Source organism: Pocillopora damicornis, chromosome 5 (genome assembly GCF_964200805.1).
Source record: "Pocillopora damicornis chromosome 5, jaPocDami1.2, whole genome shotgun sequence".
Classification (NCBI taxonomy): domain Eukaryota; kingdom Metazoa; phylum Cnidaria; class Anthozoa; order Scleractinia; family Pocilloporidae; genus Pocillopora; species Pocillopora damicornis.
The window spans coordinates 22,630,409-22,652,345 of NC_142674.1; the positions used below are offsets into that span (position 1 = coordinate 22,630,409).

Consider the following 21,937-nt stretch of genomic DNA (forward strand, 5'->3'; position numbering starts at 1 on the left):
CAAATCCCGTACAGGCCTGAATTTTTTTCACTGAGGCCTTATTTTCATTGCTGCTTAAGTAGTGAACATTAGTGCGAAGATCGCTTTCATATTCACGTCTTTATCTGGAGTTCACATATATGATTTTCACATATTCACAGTCATAATTTGGTTCATCAACTAACCTGATTATGTAAATTAGCCACCGCAAAGAGTTTCTTAAACTGATATTTCGAGCATCAACCCTTTGTCAAAGGCCGGAGGTTCGTCACAGGTCGCTTTTCGGCTCTTTGAGTCAACCCACAAAAAAATGCTCGTTAAAGCTGAACTATTCCTCAAGGTTTTGCATTATGTGTTCTGAACCCTGGGCTGGTTTAACCCTTCTTATTAGCCACAAAATGGTACCCTCATAATTTCTCCCCTAGTGAGGAACGAGAATTAACAAATAAAACAAAGCATGAAATAATTTTAAGTAACGTTGTACTCGATGCATTACTTATATTTTTGTTTGACAAACAAAACTCGATAAAACCACCAAGAGTGTGGATCTGTTTACATATCTACTTTTGCCGTCAATGATGCCTCTAAAAATTCGTAAGTGACCTCTCCCCAAAGTTTTTTAATCCAATAGTATTCCAACGACGTCCTTCGACTCTGAAAATTTTCTTTTAGCGTCTTATATAATTTTTATTCCCTTTTCCGCAGATCTTTCCGTGGAAGGTATTTGCCCTTATATGCGCTTTCTCGTCAACAACAAATACATCCGCAGAAGATGAATCGGGCGTGTTCTTTCAGATGGAAGCAAACGCTTTCCTTGATGACGGAAACGTTGTCCTAAGCGAAAAGGCTGACTCTGTTACGAGCCGCGCTCGAATGTGTGGAAGAGAAAACTGCTCGCAAAGGAGCAAATGTCTTGGCGAACAAAGGCACCTGTTCGCTTTTTGGCGAAGGACAACAAGGAAAGAAGTTGGAGAGATTTGTTATTTATATATATTTATATTTATTTATGATAAGTATTAACAAATAAAACAGAGCATAGAATCTTTTTAGGTTTTACTGGAATGCATTACGTTTATTTTTGTTTGATAAACAAAACTTGATAAAATCATGAGGAGTAAAGATCTGCTCCCAATGTGCCTTTTCCCATCGATGATGGCTTTAAAATTTGTGAGTGACTTCCCTTCAAATGTTTGTAATATAATAAGCAATAATCCAACAGGGTCCTCCGACTTTGATTTTTCTTCGTTATGTTATCAGATCATTTTAATTTCGTTTCTTGCAGATCTTTCCTTGGGACATATTTGCTCTCATATGGGCTTTTTCGGTAACACCAAAGATATCCGCAGATGAAGACCAGGGCATGTTCTTTCGCATAGAAGAAAACGCTTTTCTTGAAGATAAAAATGCTCTTCAAATTGAAAAGGCTGACTCTATAATGACCTGTGCTCGAATGTGTAGGAGAGAAGCTGCTTGTAAAGAAGCAAATTTCTTGGCGAACGAAGCCACCTGTTCGCTCTTTGGCGAAGGACAACAGGCAAGGAAGGTGGAGAGATTTGTAAAACGGGATGGTTCTTTCTATATAGAAAAGGTATTCCTAGAATTTTGTAGATTTTACAGATTAATACTGTGTTACCATTTCTTTCTTTACTCCGTGCGATTGCAAAGGAATGGAGTGAGAGCCGATTATTTTAGGCAGTTTTATGCAATGGTAATTTTTTATACACCTTGTTCATGTTCAAGTTTTAATTGAGTTTTCATAATCCTTCTCATTAAGCTGGAAATAATTTTTCCTTATGTTCGTAATGTCATACAGCCGCTATAACCTGATCAATAAAATATCACTAAGACTGAAGATGGGGGTCGGCATGTTTTATCGAGTCCGTTTTGGAACTATGTTTATCTTACATTTGTATCAATACATTTTCAAGTTTCGGTTGCCTCAAAAAATACTTCTCTTTTCATGTTGTGCCCATTTACCCTGAATCAGATTACTTAAAATGACCCTCGGACAATTTTCCAACTATTGACTTGAACATTAGACGAGAGAACGGCAATAAAGAAAAGGCGATCAAATTGAAGTTTAAAAATGAATATCTTAAAGAAAAAAAAAACCCTACCCTCAGCTTTTACAGTCACAAGACAGAAAACTCAAATATTAAGTTGATGAAGATCAGGTAATCAGAGCAAACATCTTGAAAAAGTGATCAGAAACAAGACTCTTTTTGTTCGTCTTTTTAATCTTTTTTTTTAGAATCAATGTTCAGATAAAATGTAGCTTGCAAGCTAGTGTAAGTGAAAGTTTCTTACTCACCCGAAAGTTTGCCTCTTTTTGGCTTACTTAATAGGTTATCTCTCATGGAGTCTCCAGTCCACAAGGTGTGTGATTCTTGTTTACAGCAAATTTATCCTCGCACACAATAGTTGCTAAAACTGAATTTCGTTATTTTTAACAGACCAATTCCTCAGATGAATGATACTGCCACACCTTTTGGAATTTCGTTATTTTGAACACACCAATTCCTCAAATTAATGATACTGCCACACCTTTTGGCGTGCTTGGTAGAATGAGTTACCAAAAAATACCTATTCCGTCTCAAAATGTCACATTTAACACAACTCTTTTTAGGTTTATGTGCCTATAACTTAAAGCAGAGTTCGGAAACCATTTTCTTTGATCATAGGAAAGAACACGCCTGCACCCCTTGGATTAACCTAGAATTCAGCAGTCCCATCGTGCAAGACTCTCCTCGACCAATTTCCCCCTCCTTCCGCGGGTATTTATTGGATTAATCCTGAAGGTGTGTCTCAGTCCAACGCTTTCAAGGCTTATTGTGACATGGAGACCGATGGTGGAGGTTGGACTCTAGTATGGAGTTATTCCTTCACTAATTACAGTCACTTTAATGATAGTTCAAATGCGATCTCACCAAGAGCAAACTGGCCTGATTGGCTTGATGGGTATATGCATGTTCCTGTCTCCACAACTCCTCCATTAAATGAAACAGACTACAACGCTGTGAACTTCTCACTCTGGAAAAAACTTGGCAGACAGATCCTCATCAAGAGCAACATAAACAACTGGCTGGTGTGTGATCCGGGAAATGGCAGCTTAGTGGATTGGCAGTACGGTGACATCAATTGTACGATCATTAAACATGTGACCAACACGTGCAAAGATACACCAGCACCTTCATTATTTGGCAATGGATTAGACTCTGGACCGATGTTCTTTATCCACGCGAACGGCCTTTATAATCTTTATTATTATTTCGATACTCTCACGGAGTATCAATGGCCTGTCCATGATCCATGTGGACAACAGGAGCTCAACCAGTTGAACGGCGTCGCGGAGCCTCATGGGAACATTTTCATCCGTTAGTTAATGAACATTAGTTGTTCACCGATGTGTAACTTTTCCCGTGATGTGTGTACGAGATCTCTGAATAAACTCACGAAAGATTTTCCACTTTCTCAGACTCAAATAATTCATTACCGAAGTTCAGATTTTCATGGCTTGTGATATAATTGTCGCCAGATCTCCCTTTCAAAGCTTCCCACAGAACTTCACTCTTTTTAAGATCAATAATCCTGCTGCTATTCGCTTGGAAAAACTTTTTTTCGAACCGGATGTAATGCCATCTTATCTTCTCTAGGATAAGAAAATGGCTCCGCGTGCCACATTTGTCGGGGGAACCTTTGAACGAATGAAGGCAAAACAGACAAAACTCGTCAAGGAAAGAAAACAAAGCGAAACGAAATGTACATCATTGATAAACATAAGGGATAACTTTTTAAATTTTTTTAATGGAAATCTGCTTTACTATGTCATATTTTTTTGCATGCCCTTTCAACACGGATACTAATGGTAGCCAACAATCTGCACCATCATCAAACTTTTGACTGACTCAATTCCGTTTCCCTTGTTTGCTCCTTTTTTAAAAATTTCATCGAACCAATCCCAAGGCTATGGACCGCTGTTCTCTTCGAGCATGTACTAAAGCAGCCCTTACTTTATGGTTACTCATTAGAAGATTAGAGGCCATCCAAAAGGATAACGTTCGAGCATGAGAAAATTACCAAGTATACATTACTATATGTAAATGAAACAAATTTAAAGCAAACATAGTTTGAAATGGCTGGCCAGTTAATGAATAGCAAATGAAACACCAGTATCTCTACAAAAAATATTCGGCACATTTTATTTAAATGATCAAATCAGACTACATACATTTGTAGGGTCTCGTGGAGGTTTTGTTTTAGGACATGCATTTTAGAAAGTATTGCTTTTTTCTTTTCACTCAAAAGGGAAATTTTCCTTGGCAAGTAATGGCAGATTCTTTGTGGTCCGAAGATCAGTGGGAAGGAAGTCCTTACTGGGGGCGGCATGCCCTCTGATGACTGATGAGCCCAATTCTGGATTTACATATTCTTGAGCAGATGGGGCAGGGGAAGATCTGATCGCTGCAGGATGCTTCCAGGACTCCTTAGCAGCCCTGGAGTCCTTCAACTGCTGAGCTGCGCGTTTTGTGGTTGACTTCCCTTCGACCCTGTCTGATGATATCATGATATATATATATATATATATATATATATATATATATATATATATATATACATATCTTTAACTTTGCAAATTATTAAATTTTTAGTTTCTCGACTGTTAGATAAAAGAGCTCAGTGCAGCCTTTCCGTTATTTCCATTTTCTGTTTACTTAGAAGTCATGATAATTGCATTATAAACCTGCAAGACTTATGCTTTTTTATGTCTAAACAGAATTTTGGATTAATTTAAAACGTATTTTAAAAAAAAGCATAACGTCAAAACTACATTGCTCTACTCAAATAGAAAAATGCAATTTCAAACGAATATCAAGGGAATTGATGTTGACGGTGCAGATCTACTCAAAAAAGATTTCTGTATGTCGCGTGGTGTTTTGCCATTGAAAGAAAAGGGTTGGTTAAAGGTTCCCTCCCTTTCTGCCTTGTCTGACTATTTTGTCTACAGGAAAGTAATTTATACGTTTACTAATTATAGTTTATCTCAAGATTCTCTTGACAGATGTTACCGCAAGTCGAGTACCTACTTGCATTCGTTTTATCAATATCGGCGAAGACAACTAAAGGAAGGGAACATGGCGTTTTCTTTAAGATCAAAGAAAACCACTTTTTCAGCTTCGACACCGAAAGTCTTTTTCGGTCTGGAAAAAACTGAATTTTTGCTTTCCTGTTCCGTTTCGTGCGCGAACCAAGGTTCTTGCAGGAGCGCAAACTTTCTGGAGAACCCAGGATTTCCTACCTTCACAGCGGCGAGATGGAGACAAATTCAACAGCTGATCGGCTTTTACAGCCAAGTGGTTCTTTCTATTTAAGAAAGGTATTTGGCATTAATAATATGTCACGGCTCTCAGATAATAACTCAAGATAATTGATGCAGTTAAATTTCCTTTCCCTACCGTCAAAAGGTTATTTTTATTTTCACAGGGAAAACGATTTCTTTTCCGAACATCATCTCATGAAAAAAAACTTCGCACAATTTAATTCCAGTTCAACAAAAACTACGAAAAGGACTCGGGATTAAAATCAACAGTGCTTTGTAAGTAAAAAAAGGAAAACTACTTTAATTAAAATCGCGTGAGCGCATATTTATAAGATGAGCGCGCTCGGAGAATTTTGTATCGGATCAACTAATAATCTCCTAATTTATATTTATTTTCATTTTCATCACTTGTCAGCATGATACTGTATTGATATTATAAGGTGAAGTTCTCTCTTAGTCAGTTGTAAAAGTTTAGGAGTTAATAATTCCGTCTACATGCATGGTAAGTAAGTAAAGCCTTTATACAGGCCCAACTGGCTGGTGTGTCATCCAGGACCTGGCAGCTTGGTTTTTGGCGGGAAGGTGACATCAACTGTTCGATAATCAAACACGTGACTAACCTAAGTCACGAGTTGGTCCCATCCAAGTTTTCACCGAATCAAGCAATAGCTATGGGCCGCTACTTTGTATGACCAAACGCTATATAACAGCACTAACTTTTATTTTGATGGTCACACTGAAAACCTTAGGCCTACCCATGATCCTCTCGGAGGAAATAGTCCTAACCAAAAGAAAAATGTTGCAAATCCACATGCTAACATTTTCATTCGAGTCGAGTAGGAAAGAGAGACTCTTTACAAATTTATGCTCAAATAACTTCCTGAAGTAAACCTTCTCGTCACAATATCAGTACCATATCCAACAGAAAAGTTTTGAAAATGAACGAACCTATCAGCAAAAGGGTATGGTTTTGATGTTTCTCTTTATTCTTTAAACTGCTTTAATCAATATCTGCATAGAAGCCAAAAGTGAGAAATTTGAATCACATTTTTGAAGCTTGAGTGATGGGATGATGGCTCCAGATTTGCTTAGGGAATTTTATGCAAAGTTACTTTTTCTATTTTACTTCTTTAAAAATTTCACTCAACAAATCCCGAGGCTACGGACCGATATTCTCTTGGAGCATGCGCTGAGGCATGCTATTAATATGAGGGTTGCTCAGGATATCATTGGCCTTCCCATGATCCTAGTGGAAGATTGGAGCCCAACAAAGTGAAAAGTGATCATTCAGACCAGAAAACATTATCAAACATGTATTACTTTATGTAAAAAATTTAAGAAATAAACGGCAAAATGTTGGTTTAAAAGGGTTGATTAACAAATAACATATTCAATTATCCCGACAAATGCAAGGTTTACCTTTTCATTTGCATTGCCAGGTGTTTCAAACAAAAAAGATGTGTTTTCATTTCCAGTTTTAATTTTATCTCCCACCGATTCTTTTTATTTTTAACTTTGCATTTCAAATTTTTTGTTTTCTTCACTGAATTGTTTCATAAAAGAGCTTACTGCAACCTTTCCGGTATTTCCATATTCTGTTTACCAAGAAGTCGTGATAATTGCATTATAAACCTGTAGGACTCGTGTTTTCATTTAAATGTCAAAATAGAGAGTTGTGGTGTAATTGGAAACGTATTGCTAAGAAAACAAAATGTCCAAGCTGTGTTAACAAACTCAAATAGAAAATTAGACTTTCTGACGAAGATCACGGAATCAATAAGTTACAATTGGTACTGACGGTGCAAACTTATTCACAAAGATTTGAGTTTGTCGCGCGGTGTTTTCCATTAAAATCAAAGAGTGGGTTCAAATTTCTCTCCCTTTCTGTCTTGTCTTACTATTTTGTCTGTAGGCAGGTAATTTATATGTTCCATACATTTACTAATTATAAATTTCTCTTGAGATTCTCTCGATAGATGTTTCTGAAAGTCGAGTACCTATTTGTATTCGTCTTGTTCTTGGCGGAAAAGACAACTGAAGGAGCCGAAAATGGCGTTTTCTTTCAAATCAAGGAAAACACGTTTTTCAGCTACAGAGAAAAAAGCCTCTTTTGGTCTGGAAAAACTGATTCTTTGCTTTCCTGTTCGGTTTTGTGTGCGAGACAAGCTTCGTGCAGAAGTGCAAACTTTCTGGAAAACCCAGGACTTTGTTACCTTCTTGGCGGCGAAATGCAAACAAGTTCAGCAACTGGGCGGCTTTTACAGCGAGATGGCTCTTTCTATCTAACAAAGGTATTTGTCATTGATGACATGCCATATTTTTCGGTGACACCTTCCGATAATGTACACCTTATCACGAACAAGTTTAAGGGCCTTCCCACACTAGCAGACAAAACTAGAATTGCCCGGTTAAAATAAAAGGACAAATTTTGTCATGACAAAGTTTTGTTTCGTCTGTTTCATCCGCATTAATGCTTTTAAAGTCGTCAAATTCCGTCAACGCCCGATCTATTTATAAGACCAGCTAGCATAGTTTTTCGAAGGATTTCACCTCCAATTCGCACTTTTAAAATGTTTATGATAATTGAAAATTTGTCAAAATAAACAAACGTTTTCGCTAAAGTAATTTGCGCTTAAGCAGGAAAAAAGTTGAAACATGAGAGTGTATTTGTGGAGTGACGTGAATGGATTGAGATGAGACCTTATTAAAAAAGTTAAGACGACACGATCCATAGAAACTCCTCTTAACATCAACATCATAATTCAAAAGCATATGAAACGTTCGTTTATAAGTAGAAGCCACCAACAAGTAAGACCACAGTTGCCCAAAGAGCCTTCAACAATTTCGTACACATGCGCATGACGCGAAGTACGGGTACTAACTGAATGTCTTGTTTAACTCCAATTCAGGTCGACCTGACTGGCTCAACCCAAGGTGAAAGTTACGCTTATGAAAATTATTACATATATCTAATGGATAAATATTGATGCACTAAGATAAACTTGAATTTTCAAGTTCTTCATTTCTACCACGTTTCGGTGTCATCCATCCTCTGCCCTCTCTTCTATTATCCTTCCTGGCCTATTGCTGCCAATTTTAGGTTTTCTGAACACTTTTACCTAATTTTCGATTGTCATTAAAATAAGATACAAAGAAATTAGGACATGTATATAGCCAAGTAGAATGGTTTCGAATGTCCTCGTGGTCGTACGTTCACCGATAAAATCATTTATTTACAAGGTTAATAGTGAAGAAATGATTGAGTTTGAAACCTAATTATCTAAGACAGCTCAACGGAATCATAAAAAAAGAGGGAAAAAAAAATCCAAGTTAGAGCGCATGTCAGGAAACGTTGGCCCAGCGTTAAAGTTAATATCGTTTTAAATTGCTCAGTAACATAATACTGGTTCTTTGTTTGATGATCGTAACTAAATTTAGGTCGCCAGCTCCAATAGAGGATACTTTACTAGACTCGCTATAAATGAAGAAATTATTTTTCTAATCTTCAACTTTATGATTGTAGACCAAAACACTTCTTCAACCCCTGGTTCTAACCAGCACTCAGCAGTAACTTCGTGCCAGACTCTCCTCAAACAATCTCCCGCTACGTCCACGGGTGTTTATTGGATCGATCCTGATGATGGATCCCGGGCCAACGCTTTCAAAGCTTACTGTGACATGGATACTGATGGAGGGGGCTGGACCCTTGTATGGAGCTATTCCTTCACTAACTACAGTTATTTTAAAGATGATTCAAATGCGGTCACTCCAATACCAAATTGGCTGGTTACGAACAGGGTGAATGTTCCTGTCTCCACAACTCCTCCATTGAATGAAACAGACTATAATGCCATAAACTTCTCACTTTGGAAACAACTTGGAAGACAGGTCCTCCTCAAGAGCAACATAAACAACTGGGTGGTGTGTCAGCCGGTAACTGGCAGCTTGGTTGATTGGCAGAATGGTGACGTCAACTGTAAAATCACCAAATACGTGGCTGACCGTAGTGAATCAGCTTCGGCGCCTTCCAAGTTTTTACCAAACACCAACTATGGACCAATGTTCTATTCGAGTGGGCGCTGGAACAGCACCTTTTACTATTTTAATAGTTACACGGCCAAAAATTGGCCTACCCATGATCCTCTGGGAAGAAATAAGCCCAACCAAAAGAAAAATGTTCTTGATCCACATGGTAACATTTTTATTCGAGCCAAGTAGCAAGGACAGACAATAACAAACCTTTAAACACGTATCTCCCATAGCTGGTTAACTTATCTGCACAAAATAATTGCATTACCTTGAAAAAAAATGACGAGAATCACCTGGAGGACCTAGAGGGTCTTAAACTGATATAACTCTAAGTTATCCTATCGTATTTACTGAGAAAGACCCCACCAGAATTCGAAGGGAAAATTTAGGGTCAGATTTTGGAGGCTGAAGGTTCAAGCTTGGTTCACTCTCGTAAGATGAGAACAAGCAAAGCACCAGTTACACTCATCATATGAAGTCGGGGGATTACCTTTCAGAATTTTGCTTTCCAATGGAGTTTTAAAGAAAAAAAATCACTTCGCAAACTTTGACTTAATGAGGCGCTAGTCTCTATTCAAACCGGACTTTGTAAAAAAATTTTTAAATTTGTTTTTGTATGTTTTTTTCTTCTTTGTTTTTGTACAACAAAACTTAAATTCTTGATGTTTTTAATAATGGCTGCTTTTACCAATACTGTTTACAAAACTCGTGACTAAATTAAATAGTTGCAATCAGCTAGAGAAATTTTTAGAATGAAATGAATAAATAAGATTCACTTAAGGAAGCCTGGAACAATCACCACATTACATAATTGACGTCACAGTTTTTTTTTTAATGTTTTAATGTTTGGAAATGCGCAAAATTGGGGGTTTAATAACGAGCATTACTTAATAGTAAAAACATATTTTCCCAATAACAAAGTTTCAAAACGGTATAAAGCTTGGTTCTAAAGGGTACATACCTTTCCAAGACACTTCAATTTCTTTTCTATTATATGTTGAAACTTAGTTTGCCTTTTAGGCTAACTACCTTCGAAATGCTAATAAAAACAACTTGCATTTCATGTTAAGACCATAGTGTTTGCTATTACTTATTCTGCATTTATAAACCGTAATTGATATATTTCAGGAGCTTTCCAAAACCACTTTGAGGTTTTTTGGCAATCGAGTACTCCTACTTTGCTTGTTCTTCGGTATGCTATTATACCATCTTAGTTTTCTTTCTTGCAGATCTTTCCTTGAGACATATTTGCTCTCATATGGGCTTTTTCGGTTTCACCTAAAGATATCTGCAGAAAAAGATCAGGGCATGTTCTTTTACACATAAGAAAACGTTTTTCTTGATGATGAAAATGCTCTTCAAAATGAAAAGGCTGACTCTATATTGACCTGTGTTCAAATGTGTAGGAGAGAAGCTGCTTGTAAAGAAGCAAATTTTTTGGCGAACAAAACCACCCATTCGCTTTTTGACGAAGGACAACAGGCAAGGACAGGTGGAAAGATTTGTAAAACAGAATGGTTCTTTCTATATAGGAAAGGTATTCCTAGAATTTTGTAGATTTTACAGATTAATATAAGTTGTGTTACCATTTCTTTCTTTACTCCGTGCGATTACAAAGGAGTGGAGTGAGGGCCGGATGTTTTGGGCAGTTTACTGCAATGGCAATTTTTTATACACCTTGTTCATGTTTCAATTTAATTTTCATTGTCCTTTCCATTAAGTAGGAAATAAAATTTTTCTTATGTCTGTAATGTCACACAGCCGCTCTAACCTGATCAATTAAAGATCACTAAAAGATGGGAGTCGGCATGTTTTATCTAGTCCGTTTTGTAATTATGTTTATCACATAAGCCGCGGTGTTATAATGGGATTTCCGGCTCTGAGGAAAGCCGTAACAACACAGGTGAAAAAATATCGTATTTTACACGTGTGCTGATATAGCCAATCAGCTGCTTAATGTCACTCGACTTTAGCGCCACTCGGTCAGGTTGATGAATGAACGGCAAAACCTTCACGATTCTCAATACAAGGTGTGTGTCGGAGCTTTCTCGAATTATGGCGGCTAAGACACTAAAAAATCCGTATCGCTGAAAGACAATGATGTTCAAACTTTCCTAGGAGGGGAAGAAAACCAATATAGTAAAAGAAAAACCGAAAGTTGCATATTCAAAGACTTTGGTGTTAGCATTTCTGAATGAAAATCGACAACTGGAAGATATGCCACTGGCCGATTTTGGCCGTTTACCTGAAAGACTTCTTCTGTCGGTAAGGATAAAGTCACTAAATGAGAATTTTGTAAATTGAAAATTACGACCATTGTCGTTTTTGTAATAATGATTCAACGCCCTTTTCCATCTTAAGAGTCAGCGCCAACGCGCTCTACGATTGTAATTCGAAGATTGTCGATTCATTTATTTTCATTCATTGATGAAGTCGGCTTGTCTTCTCATTAAAGGGCTATCGAAACAAAGAGAAACAGAATAATACATGGTTGCTTCCTGGGAACATTTTCATTCGTTAGTTGATGAACATTAATTGTTCATCGATGTGTAACCTTTCCCGTCAGTGGTGAACGAGATCTCTGAATAAACTCACGAAATATTTTGCACTTTCTTATAGCGGAGCTCGCAGAGCGTAGCCCCATAATTATGTAAAAATAGTAGTAACCCATCAAGCCGAAAAAGTTTGGATGTACGACCTTACGACTGTACGACCGTGCGAGGTGCTACTTTTAACATGCGTGGTCAACTGTACCGCGGGCACGCACTAGGCTCCGAGTCGGCCGACCCGGGTTCTAGTCATGGCCGGGGCAACGCGTTGTGCCCTTGAGACGTGCGGGAAAAAATTGCGAGCTCCACTTTTAGGCTTGGCTAAATCTATATGTTATTCTCTTTAACGAAGTTCAGATTGTCTTGGCATGCGACTTAATTGCCGTTAGATCTCCCCTGCAACGCTTCTCACTGAAAGTTACTCTTTTTAAGATCAATAAACCTGCTGCTATTCGTATGGAAAAACACTTTTTCAAACCGGATATAATGCCATCTTATCTTCTCTGTGAAAGGAAAATGGCTCCGCATGCCACATTTGTCGAGGGAACCTTCGAACGAATAAAGGCAAAACAGACAAATTAAACTCTTCAGGAAAAGAAAACAAAGTAAAACAAATTATCAATCATTGAAAAAAATAAGGGATAACTTTTCAAATTTCTTATGAAAATCTGTACTTCTACTTCATATTTTTGAATGTCCTTTCAACATATATACTAGTGGAGCCAAAAATCTGCACTATCATCAAACTTGTAACTGATTCAAGTCCGTTTTCCTCGTTAGCCCGTTTTTCAAAAATTTTTCCGAACCAATCTCAAGGCTATGAACCGCTGTTCTCTTCGAGCATGCGCTGAAGCAGCCCTTACTTTGATGGTTACACTGGAGATCATTGGCCTAACCATGATCCTTTTAGAAAAGTTCGAACATGAGAAAATGATCAAACTACATTACTATATGTAAATGCAACAAATTTAAAGTAAAAATTGATTTGAAAGGGCTGGCCGGTTAATGAGTAACAAATGAAATCTCGAGTTTTAACAACAGTATCTCTACAAAAAATATTCGCCACATTTTATTCAAATTGTCAAATCAGATTACATGCGTTTACAGGATCTCGTGGAGATTTTGTTTTTGGACAAGCATTTTTGAAAGCATTGCTTTTTTTTTATTCGCACTCAAAAGGGTAATTTTCCCTGGCAGGTAATCCATACAAAAAAGTAGCCAGTTTAAATTTTGTCTCCGACCAATTTATATGTTATAATATCTATCTATGCATACATATACACCTGTTTTCAAAAGCGTTGGAATTTGAAAAAAACATAGGAAATATATATTCGTTTTCTCATCAAAAAGTGTCTCTTTTTGACGAGAAAACAAAAGTTATATAAATATATTTCATGTATATTTTCAAATCGCAAAATTTTTTAAAACGGGTGTGTGTATATATAAATATATATCTATACTGTAGGGATATATATTTCTTTAGCTTTTTAACTGATTAAAATTTTGGTTTCTCGACTGTTAGGTAAAAGAGCTCACTACAGCCTTTCGATATTTCCATATTCCGTTTACACAGTAGTCATGATAACTGCATTACAAACCTGCAAGACTTGTAATTTTAAAATTTAAATGTCAAAACAGAATTTTGGATTAATTGGAAACGTGTTGTTCAGAAAAAAAAATGTCAAAGCTGTATTGCTCTGCTCAAATAAAAAAATGCAGTTTTAAACGAAAATCACGGAAATTAATAGTGACGGTGCAGATCTAGTCAAAAAGGTTTCTGTGGATTGCGTGGAATTTTGCTATTAAATGAAAATTTTAATAAAGTTGTTGGTTTAGTACTTATCTTTATCATCATAGGTAAAGACTTCTCCACTTCCTGCTTCCAACCAGCGTTCAATAGTAACCTCGTGCCAGACTCTATTCAACCATTATCCCTTTACGTCCCGGGTGTTTGTTGGATCGATCCCCATAATGGATCCCAGGCCAACGCTTTCAAGGCTTACCGTGACATTAATACTTATGGGGGACTGGACACTAGTATGGAGCTATTCCTCAACTAACTACATTCATTTTAACGATGGTTGCAATTCGATCGCTCCAAGGCCAAATTGGCCGGCCAAGAATGAAGTTAATGTTCCAATCTCCACAAAACCACTGAAAACCATAGGCCTACCCATGATCCTCTCGGAGGAAATAGTCCTAACCAAAAGAAAAATGTTGCACATCCACATGGTAACATTTTCATTCGAGTCGAGCAGGAAAGACAGACTCTAACAAATTTCTACTCAAATAACTTCAAAATTAATTAAATTCTCTTCACAATATCAATACCATATCCACCAGAAAAGTTATTAAAATGAACGAACTTATCAGCAAAAGGGTATCATTTTGATATTTCACTTTGGTCTTTCAAATGATTTACTGTACAAGAGCACAGAAGCCAAAAATGAGAAATTTGAATCACATCTTGGAGGCTTGAGTGATGAGATGATGGCTCCATATGTGCTAAGGGAATTTTATGCAAAGTTACTTTTTCTTTTTTACTGCTTTAAAATTTCATCCAATAAATCCCAAGGCTATGGACCGTTACTCTCTTGGAGCGGGTCTTGCTATCAATTGGATAGTTGCTCTGGAGATCATTAGCTTACACGTGATGCTACTGGGAGAGTCGAGCTCAACCAAGTGAAAAATGATTGTTCGATCTTGAAAAAATTATCCAACATGTATTACTATATGTAATAAATGCAATAAATAAAAGGGAAAATATCAGGTTGAAAGGACTGGTTAACAAATAACATATTAAATCATCTCTACAAAAGCAGGCCTTACTTTTTCATTTGCACTCAAAAAAGTACTTTTTCTTTGCCAGGTGTTTCAAACAAAAAAGATGTGTTTTCATGTCCAGTTTAATTTTATCTCCCACCAATTCTTTTTTATGCATTTTAAATTATTTTCTTCTTCACTGAACTGTTTCATAAAAGAGCTGATCGCAACCTTTCCGGTATTTCCATATTCTGTTTACCTAGATATCGGGATAATGGCATTATAAACCTGCAGGACTTGTGTTTTCATTTAAATGTCAAAATAGAGTTGTGGGGTAATTGGAAAGTTATCACTAAGAAAACAAAAGGTCAAAGCTGTATTATTATACTTAAATAGAAAAATAGAATTCAGATGAAGATCACGGAATCAATAATAAATTTACATTTGGTACTAAACGGTGCAAACTTATACACAAAGGTTTGAGCGTGTCGCGCGCTGTTTTTGTTAAAATCAAAGGGTGGGTTAAAATTTCTCTCCCTTTCTGTCTTGTCAGACAATTTTGTCTGAAGGCAGGTAATTTATATGTTCCATACATTTACTAATCATAAGTTTGTCTTAGGATTCTCTCGACAGATGTTTCTGCAAGTCGAGTACCTATTTGCAGTCGTCTTGTTCTCGGCAGCAAAGACAGCTGAAGGAGCCGAAAATGGCGTTTTCTTTCAAATCAAAGAAAATACTTTTTTCAGCTACAGAGAAGAAAGCCTCCTTTGCTCTGGAGAAACTGATTCTTTGCTTTCCTGTTCGGTTTTGTGTGCGAGACAAGCTTCGTGCAGAAGTGCAAACTTTCTGGAAAACCCAGGACTTTGTTACCTTCTTGGCGGCGAAATGCAAACAAGTTCAGCAACTGAGCGGCTTTTTCAGCGAGATGGCTCTTTCTATCTAACAAAGGTATTTGGCATTGATGACATGCCATGTTATTCGATGACACCATCCGATAATGTACACCTTATCACGAACAAGTTCGTACTAGCAGAAAAAACTAGAATTGTACCGTTAAATAAAAGGACAAATTTTTGTTTCGTCTGCTACATCCGCACTAAAAATTTTAAAGCCGTCAAATTCCGTCAGCGGCCGATCTATTCATAAGACCAGCCAGCATAGTTTGCCAAGGGGTTTCACCCCCAATCCGCGCTTGTAAAATGTTTATGGTGATGGAAAATTTGTCAAAATAAACAATTTTTTCGCTAGTGCGGAATGGCCATAATCCTCTTTCCTAGCTGCAGTACTGAGATTTTTTGACAACGATAAGGATAACTACTATGATCATTTCATAAAACAAGAACACCGCAAACTTTTTGACTTAGCTCACCAGATCTACGTAAGAGACTTGGTCGGACGTTTAAAGTAATTTGCGCTTTAGCAGGAAAAAAGCTGAAACATGAGACGACATTTGTAGAGGGACGTGAATGAATTGAGATGAGACCTTATAAGAAATGTTAAGACGGCAAGGCCCACAGAAGCTCGTCTTAGCATCAAGATCATAGTTTAAATTAAAGATCATAAACTTTATGAAACGTTCAGTTTTAAGCAGAAGCCACCAACAACTGAAATAAGACCACAGTCGCCCGGTGAACCTTCAACAATTTCGTACATATGCGCATGACACAAAGTACGGATACTAACTATAAATGTCTTGTTTAACTCCGATTCAGGTCCACCATCCAGAAAGAGCTGAATCACCCCGAGGTGAGAGTTACGAATTCAGTGTTATTAACATATTATTAAGTAACCCGAGCGCTAATGTAAATTATATACCCATAGCTATTGGATAAATCTTGATGCACCAAGATAAACTTGGATCTTTTATAATTTTCAATTTCTTCATTTCCACCACGTTTTGGTGTCTTCCATGTTCTTCCCCTCTTCCATTATCCTTCCTGGCCTATTGCTACCAGTTTTAGTTGTTTTTTTTTTGCACTGAATACTTTTTCCTTATTTTCTATTGTCATTAAAATAAAACACAAAAATTGGGACACTTACACAGCTACTTAGAAAGGTTTCGAATGTCCTAGTGGTCGTACGTTCACCTATTTGATCATTTATTTACGAGGTTAATAGTGAGGAAATGATTGAGTTTGAATCCTAATTGTCTGAGACAGCTCAACGGAATTAAAAAAAATAAAAAATAGGAAAGAAAAAATCCAAGTTAGAACGCATGCCAAGAAACATTGGGCCGGTGTTTAAGTCTAGATCCTTTTAACTTGCTCAGTAACATAATATTGGTTCTTGTTTGATGCTCGTAACTGAATTTAGGTCGCCGGCACTATTTTCCCTTACAAGGCTTTAGCACATACAAAAGATACTTTACTAGACTCACTTTCAATTTTCTACTTTATGGCTATAGAGCAAAACACTTTTCTACCCGCTGGTTCTAACCAGCACTCAGCAGTAACCTCGTGCCAGACCCTCCTCAAACAGTCTCCCGCAACGTCCACGGGTGTTTATTGGATCGATCCTGATGGTGGATCCCAGGCCAACGCTTTCAAGGCTTACTGTGACATGGATACGAATGGAGGGGGCTGGACATTAGTATGGAGCTATTCCTTTACTAACTACACTCATTTTAACGATGATTCAAATGCGATCACTCCTACGCCAAATTGGCCGGTCAAAAATGAAGGGAATGTTCCAATCTCCACAATTTCTCCATTAAATGACACAGACTACAATGCCATGAACTTCTCACTCTGGAAAAAACTCGGTAGACAGATCCTCATCAAGAGCAACATAAACAACTGGCTGGTGTGTCAACCGGTAACTGGCAGCCTGGTTGATTGGCAGAAAGGTGACATCAACTGTACAATCACAAAATACGTGGCTGACCCTGGAGAATCAGCTTCGGCGCCTCCCAAGTTTTCACCATATATCAGCTATGGACCAATGTTCCATTCGAGTGGGCGCTGGAACAGCTCCTTTTATTATTTCAATAGTTACACGGGCAAATATTGGCCTACCCATGATCCTAGTGGAAAAAATAGGCCAAACCAAAAGAAAAATGTTCTTGATCCACACGGTAACATTTATATTCGAGCCGAGTAGCAAAGACAGACAATGAGAAATCTTTACGCACGTATCTTCTAGAGCTGGTTAACTTATCTGCACAAAATCATTACATTACCTAGAAAAAGTGTGACGAGAATCATCTAGAGGACCCTGAGGGTATTAAACTGATAGAACTCAAACTTAATTCTTCTATCGTAATTACTGAGAAAACGTCATCAGAAGCAAAAATTTTGGATCAGATTTTGGAGGTTGAAGGTTCAAGCTTGGTTCACTCTCATAAGTTGACAGCAAGCAAGACACCAGTTACGCTCATCATGTGAGGTCCGGGGATTATCTTTCAGAATTTTACTTTCCCATGGAACCTTTGATAATTCAAATCACTTCGCGAAACTTTGACTTGATTAGGTGCTAGTTTCTTCTTTGTCGTTGTTCAACAAAATTTAAACTCTCAGTGTTTTTAATAATGACTACTTTTACCGCTGACGTTTACAAAACTCGTACCAACCACTAAACCAGATAGTGCAATCAGCTAGAGCAATTTTAGAATAAAATGAATAAATAAGATTAACTTAAGGAAGCCTGGATCGATTACCCCATTAAGTAATTGTCGCCACGGTTTTTTTCATATTTCCATGGAAAAGCCAGGAGTAATGAGTAATGAATAACGGGTTGAGCAATGAGCATTAATCAATAGTAAAAGCATATAACGAAGTTTGAAAATGGTGTCCTGCGTGGAAACTTAGTTTGTCTTTCAGGCTAATTACCTTCGAAATGCTAATAAAAACAACTTGTATTCCATGTTAAGACCATAGTGTGGTACGTTTTTCTTGATGATGAAAATGCTCTTCAAAGTGAAAAGGCTGACTCTATATTGACCTGTGCTCGAATGTGTAGGAGAGAAGCTGCTTGTAAAGAAGCAAATTTCTTGGCGAACAAAACCACCCATTCGCTTTTTGACGAAGGACAACAGGCAAGGAAGGTGGAAAGATTTGTAAAACGGGATGGTTCTTTCTATATAGAAAAGGTATTTCTGGAATTTTGTAGATTTTACAGATTAATGTAAGTTGTGTTACCATTTCTTTCGTTACTCCGTGCGATTACAAAGGAGTGGAGTGAGGGCCGGATGTTTTGGGTAGTTTTATGCAATGGCAATTTTTTATACAACTTGTTCATGTTTCAATTTAGTTTTCACTGTCCTTTTCATTAAGTAGGAAATAAAATTTTTCTCATGTCCGTGATGTCACACAGCCGCTGTAACCTGATCAATAAAAGATCCTTAAAAGATGGGAGTCGGCATGTTTTATCGATTCCGTTTTGTAATTATGTTTATTTTACATTTGTATCAATACATTTTACTATATACTAAATACTTCTCTTTTCATGTTGTGCCCGTCTACTCTGAATCAGATCACTTAAAATGACTCTGCGACAATTTTCTAACTATTGGCTAAAACATTAGACGAGAGAACGACAGAAAAGAAAAGGTAATAAAATTGAAGTTTAAAAATGAATATCTTTAAGACAAAAAAACCCCTTCCCTCAGCTTTTACAATCATTAAACAGAAAACTCAAATCTTAAGTTGATGAGGATCAGGTAATCAGGGCAAACATTTTGAAAAAGTGATCAGAGACAAGACTTCTTTTTGTTGGTTTTTTCAATCGAAATGAATACCTACTTCTTTTCAAATAAATATACAAATTTAAGTGTAGCTTGCAAACTATGAATATGACTGAAAGTTTCTTACTCACGCGAAAGGCTGCCTGTTTTTGGCTCACTTAATAGGTTGCCTTTCAAGGAGTCTCTAGTCCACAAGGTATGTGCTCTTTTTTACAGCAAATTTGTCCTCACACAAAGCTCAGTTCATGGTGGTTCACACTGAATTTCGTCATTTTTAAGTCACCAACTCCTCAAATGAATGATACTGCCACACCTTTTGGCGTGCTCGGTAGGATGTGTTTTCAAAAAATACCTATTCTGTCTCTAAATGTCACATTTAACACAGCAGCCTTACAAAAACAACTTTTTTTTTAGGTTTATGTGCCTGTAACTTAAAGCAGAGGTTGATAACCATACTGTTTGATCATAGGAAAGAACACGCCAGCACCCCGTGGATTAACCCAGCATTCACCAGTGTTGGGGGTTGGACTCTAGTATTGAGTTATTCCTTTACTAATTACAGCCTCTTTCGTGATCGTTCAAATGCGATCACTCCAAGAACAAACTGGCCTGTTTGGTTTTATAAGTATGTGCATGTTCCTGTCTCCTCAACTCCTTCATTAAATGAAACATACTACAACGCCATGAACTTCTCACTCTGGAAAAAACTCGGCAGACAGATCCTTATCAAGAGCAACATAAACAACTGGCTGGTGTCTGATCCGGGAAATGGTAGCGTGGTAAATTGGCAGGATGGTGACATCAACTGTATTATCATTAAATACGTGACTAACACGTGCAAAGAGACATCAGCACCTTCATTTTTTGGCAGTGGATTAGGCTTTGGACCGATATTCTTTATCCACAGCTGTTATTAAAATTCCAATAATCTTACAGAGTATGACTGGCCTGTCAGTGATCCATGTGGAAAAGGTGAGCTCGACCAATTGAACGGCGTCGCTGAGCCTCGTGGGAACATTTTCATCCATATGTTGATGAACATTAATTGTTCACCCATGTGTAACTTTTCCTGTCAGTGGTGAACGAGATCTCTGAATAAACTCACGAAAGATTTTGCATTTTCTCAGAGTCAAATATTCTTTAACGAAGTTGAGAACCCTTGGGCATCGAAACGTCAGCTTTTAAAGTCTTTACAGTGGCCAATTTACGCTAGTTATCAACTCAGTTGATAGTGCCAAATTACCTTGTTATACTCTCCCTCCGACGCAGCACCGCAGTTTCTCTAGAAACTTACCCCCTTTATTCATTTTTTAACCCTCTTCCACAGTCCTTTTTGACCTTTGGGTTATAAAGTTGTTGGTTTAGTACTTATCTTTATCATTATAGAACAAAACGCTTCTCCACTCCCAGGTCCTAACCGGCATTCAGCCCTAACCTCGTGCCAGACTCTCCTCAAACAATATCCCGCTACGTGTGTTTAATGGATCGACCCCCATAATGGATCCCAGGTTAACACTTTCAAGGCTTACTGTGACACGAATACTTATGGAGGGGGCTGGACACTCGTATGGAGCTATTCCTTTACTAACTACACTCATTTAAATGATGGTTCAAATGCCATCACTCCGAGGCCAAATTGGCCGGCCAAGAATGAAGTTAATGCTCCTATCTTCATAACCCCTCCGTTAAATGAAACAGACTACGACGCCATGAACTTCTCACACTGGAAACAACTCGGCAGACAGGTCCTAATCAAGAGCAACATCAACAACTGGCTGGTTTCTCATCCAGGACCTGGCAGCCTGATTTTTGGCGGGAAGGTGACATCAACTGTTCGATCATCAAACACGTGACTGGCCCAAGTCACGAGTTGGTCCCATCAAAGTTTTCACCGAATCAAAACAATAGCTATGGGCCGCTGCTTTGCACGAATAAACTCTTTATAACAGCACTAACTATTATTTTGATGGTCACATTGAAAACCATAGGCCTACCCATGATCCTCTCGGAGGAAATGGTCCTAACCAAATGATTTTCTGTACAAGAGCACAGAAGCCAAAAGTGAGAAATTTGAATCACATCTTGGAGGCTTGAGTGATGGGGTGATGGCCCCACATCTGCTAAGGGAATTTTATGCAAAGTCACTTTTTCTACTTTACTACTTTGAAATTTCATCCAACAAATCCCAAGGCTATGGGCCACCATTCTCTCGGAGCATGCGCTGAATTAGATCTTATTTTTAATTTGATAGTTGCTCTGGAGATTATTGGCTTACACGTGATCCTAGTGGAGGAGTCGAGCCCAAGCAAGTGAAAAATGATTGTTTGATCTTGAAAAAATTATCAAACATGTATTACTTTATATAAAAAATAATAATGATAATGATAATGATATGGAATTTATATAGCGCTCAAACTTTTAACAATATTCAGAAGCGCTTTACATAAGTTGAAGTTCTATACTAATTAAAATGAAAATATTCAAAGGCAATAAACATTAGATCTATCAAAACAAACTAAAAGCTTTCCTAAATAGAAATGTTTTAAGTTGCTTTTTAAAAACGGTAAGGCTACTACTTGTAGCCTACTACTACTTGTAAGAAATAAAAGGAAAAATATA

General features: G+C 37.5%; 4 protein-coding genes and 1 pseudogene across 4 annotated transcripts; all 5 read left to right on the forward strand.

Annotated features, from left to right (window-relative positions):
- The first annotated feature begins 1,131 nt into the window (after positions 1-1,131).
- On the forward strand, positions 1,132-2,817 carry LOC149045992 (uncharacterized). The gene is made up of 4 exons (XM_089205991.1): positions 1,132-1,146; positions 1,262-1,567; positions 2,325-2,355; positions 2,661-2,817. The coding sequence occupies exons 1-4, from the start codon at positions 1,132-1,134 to the stop codon at positions 2,693-2,695; spliced, it is 387 nt and encodes a 128-aa protein (XP_089062117.1). The 3' UTR covers positions 2,696-2,817.
- Positions 2,816-3,366, forward strand: LOC149045993 (uncharacterized). Its single transcript, XM_089206319.1, has one exon. It carries the CDS (start codon positions 2,816-2,818, stop codon positions 3,356-3,358), a length of 543 nt encoding a protein of 180 aa, XP_089062445.1. The 3' UTR covers positions 3,359-3,366.
- A 2,638-nt stretch (positions 3,367-6,004) lies between these two features.
- On the forward strand, positions 6,005-10,385 carry LOC149045994 (uncharacterized). The gene is made up of 3 exons (XM_089206318.1): positions 6,005-7,587; positions 8,206-8,230; positions 8,820-10,385. Exons 1-3 carry the CDS (start codon positions 7,273-7,275, stop codon positions 9,512-9,514), a joined length of 1,035 nt encoding a protein of 344 aa, XP_089062444.1. The 5' UTR covers positions 6,005-7,272; the 3' UTR covers positions 9,515-10,385.
- Positions 10,386-15,260: 4,875 nt separating this feature from the next.
- LOC113685943 (uncharacterized) lies at positions 15,261-18,504 on the forward strand. The gene is made up of 3 exons (XM_089205795.1): positions 15,261-15,585; positions 16,350-16,383; positions 17,042-18,504. Exons 1-3 carry the CDS (start codon positions 15,271-15,273, stop codon positions 17,734-17,736), a joined length of 1,044 nt encoding a protein of 347 aa, XP_089061921.1. The 5' UTR covers positions 15,261-15,270; the 3' UTR covers positions 17,737-18,504.
- Positions 18,505-20,001: 1,497 nt separating this feature from the next.
- Positions 20,002-21,412, forward strand: LOC149045995 (uncharacterized; annotated as a pseudogene).
- Positions 21,413-21,937: the final 525 nt, after the last annotated feature.

Excerpts from the sequence above, each read along its gene's own strand:
- LOC149045992 (XM_089205991.1), top strand. Across the intron at positions 1,568-2,324 it reads GTTCTTTCTATATAGAAAAG|GTTATCTCTCATGGAGTCTC; the intron begins GTATTCCTAGAA and ends CTTACTTAATAG. Across the intron at positions 2,356-2,660 it reads TGGAGTCTCCAGTCCACAAG|GAAAGAACACGCCTGCACCC; the intron begins GTGTGTGATTCT and ends CTTTGATCATAG.
- LOC149045993 (XM_089206319.1), top strand. The coding sequence starts at position 2,816 with ATGGAGACCGATGGTGGAGGTTGGACTCTAGTATGGAGTTATTCCTTC.
- LOC149045994 (XM_089206318.1), top strand. The coding sequence starts at position 7,273 with ATGTTTCTGAAAGTCGAGTACCTATTTGTATTCGTCTTGTTCTTGGCG. Across the intron at positions 7,588-8,205 it reads GCTCTTTCTATCTAACAAAG|GTCGACCTGACTGGCTCAAC; the intron begins GTATTTGTCATT and ends ACTCCAATTCAG. Across the intron at positions 8,231-8,819 it reads CCTGACTGGCTCAACCCAAG|ACCAAAACACTTCTTCAACC; the intron begins GTGAAAGTTACG and ends TTATGATTGTAG.
- LOC113685943 (XM_089205795.1), top strand. The coding sequence starts at position 15,271 with ATGTTTCTGCAAGTCGAGTACCTATTTGCAGTCGTCTTGTTCTCGGCA. Across the intron at positions 15,586-16,349 it reads GCTCTTTCTATCTAACAAAG|GTCCACCATCCAGAAAGAGC; the intron begins GTATTTGGCATT and ends ACTCCGATTCAG. Across the intron at positions 16,384-17,041 it reads AAGAGCTGAATCACCCCGAG|AGCAAAACACTTTTCTACCC; the intron begins GTGAGAGTTACG and ends TTATGGCTATAG.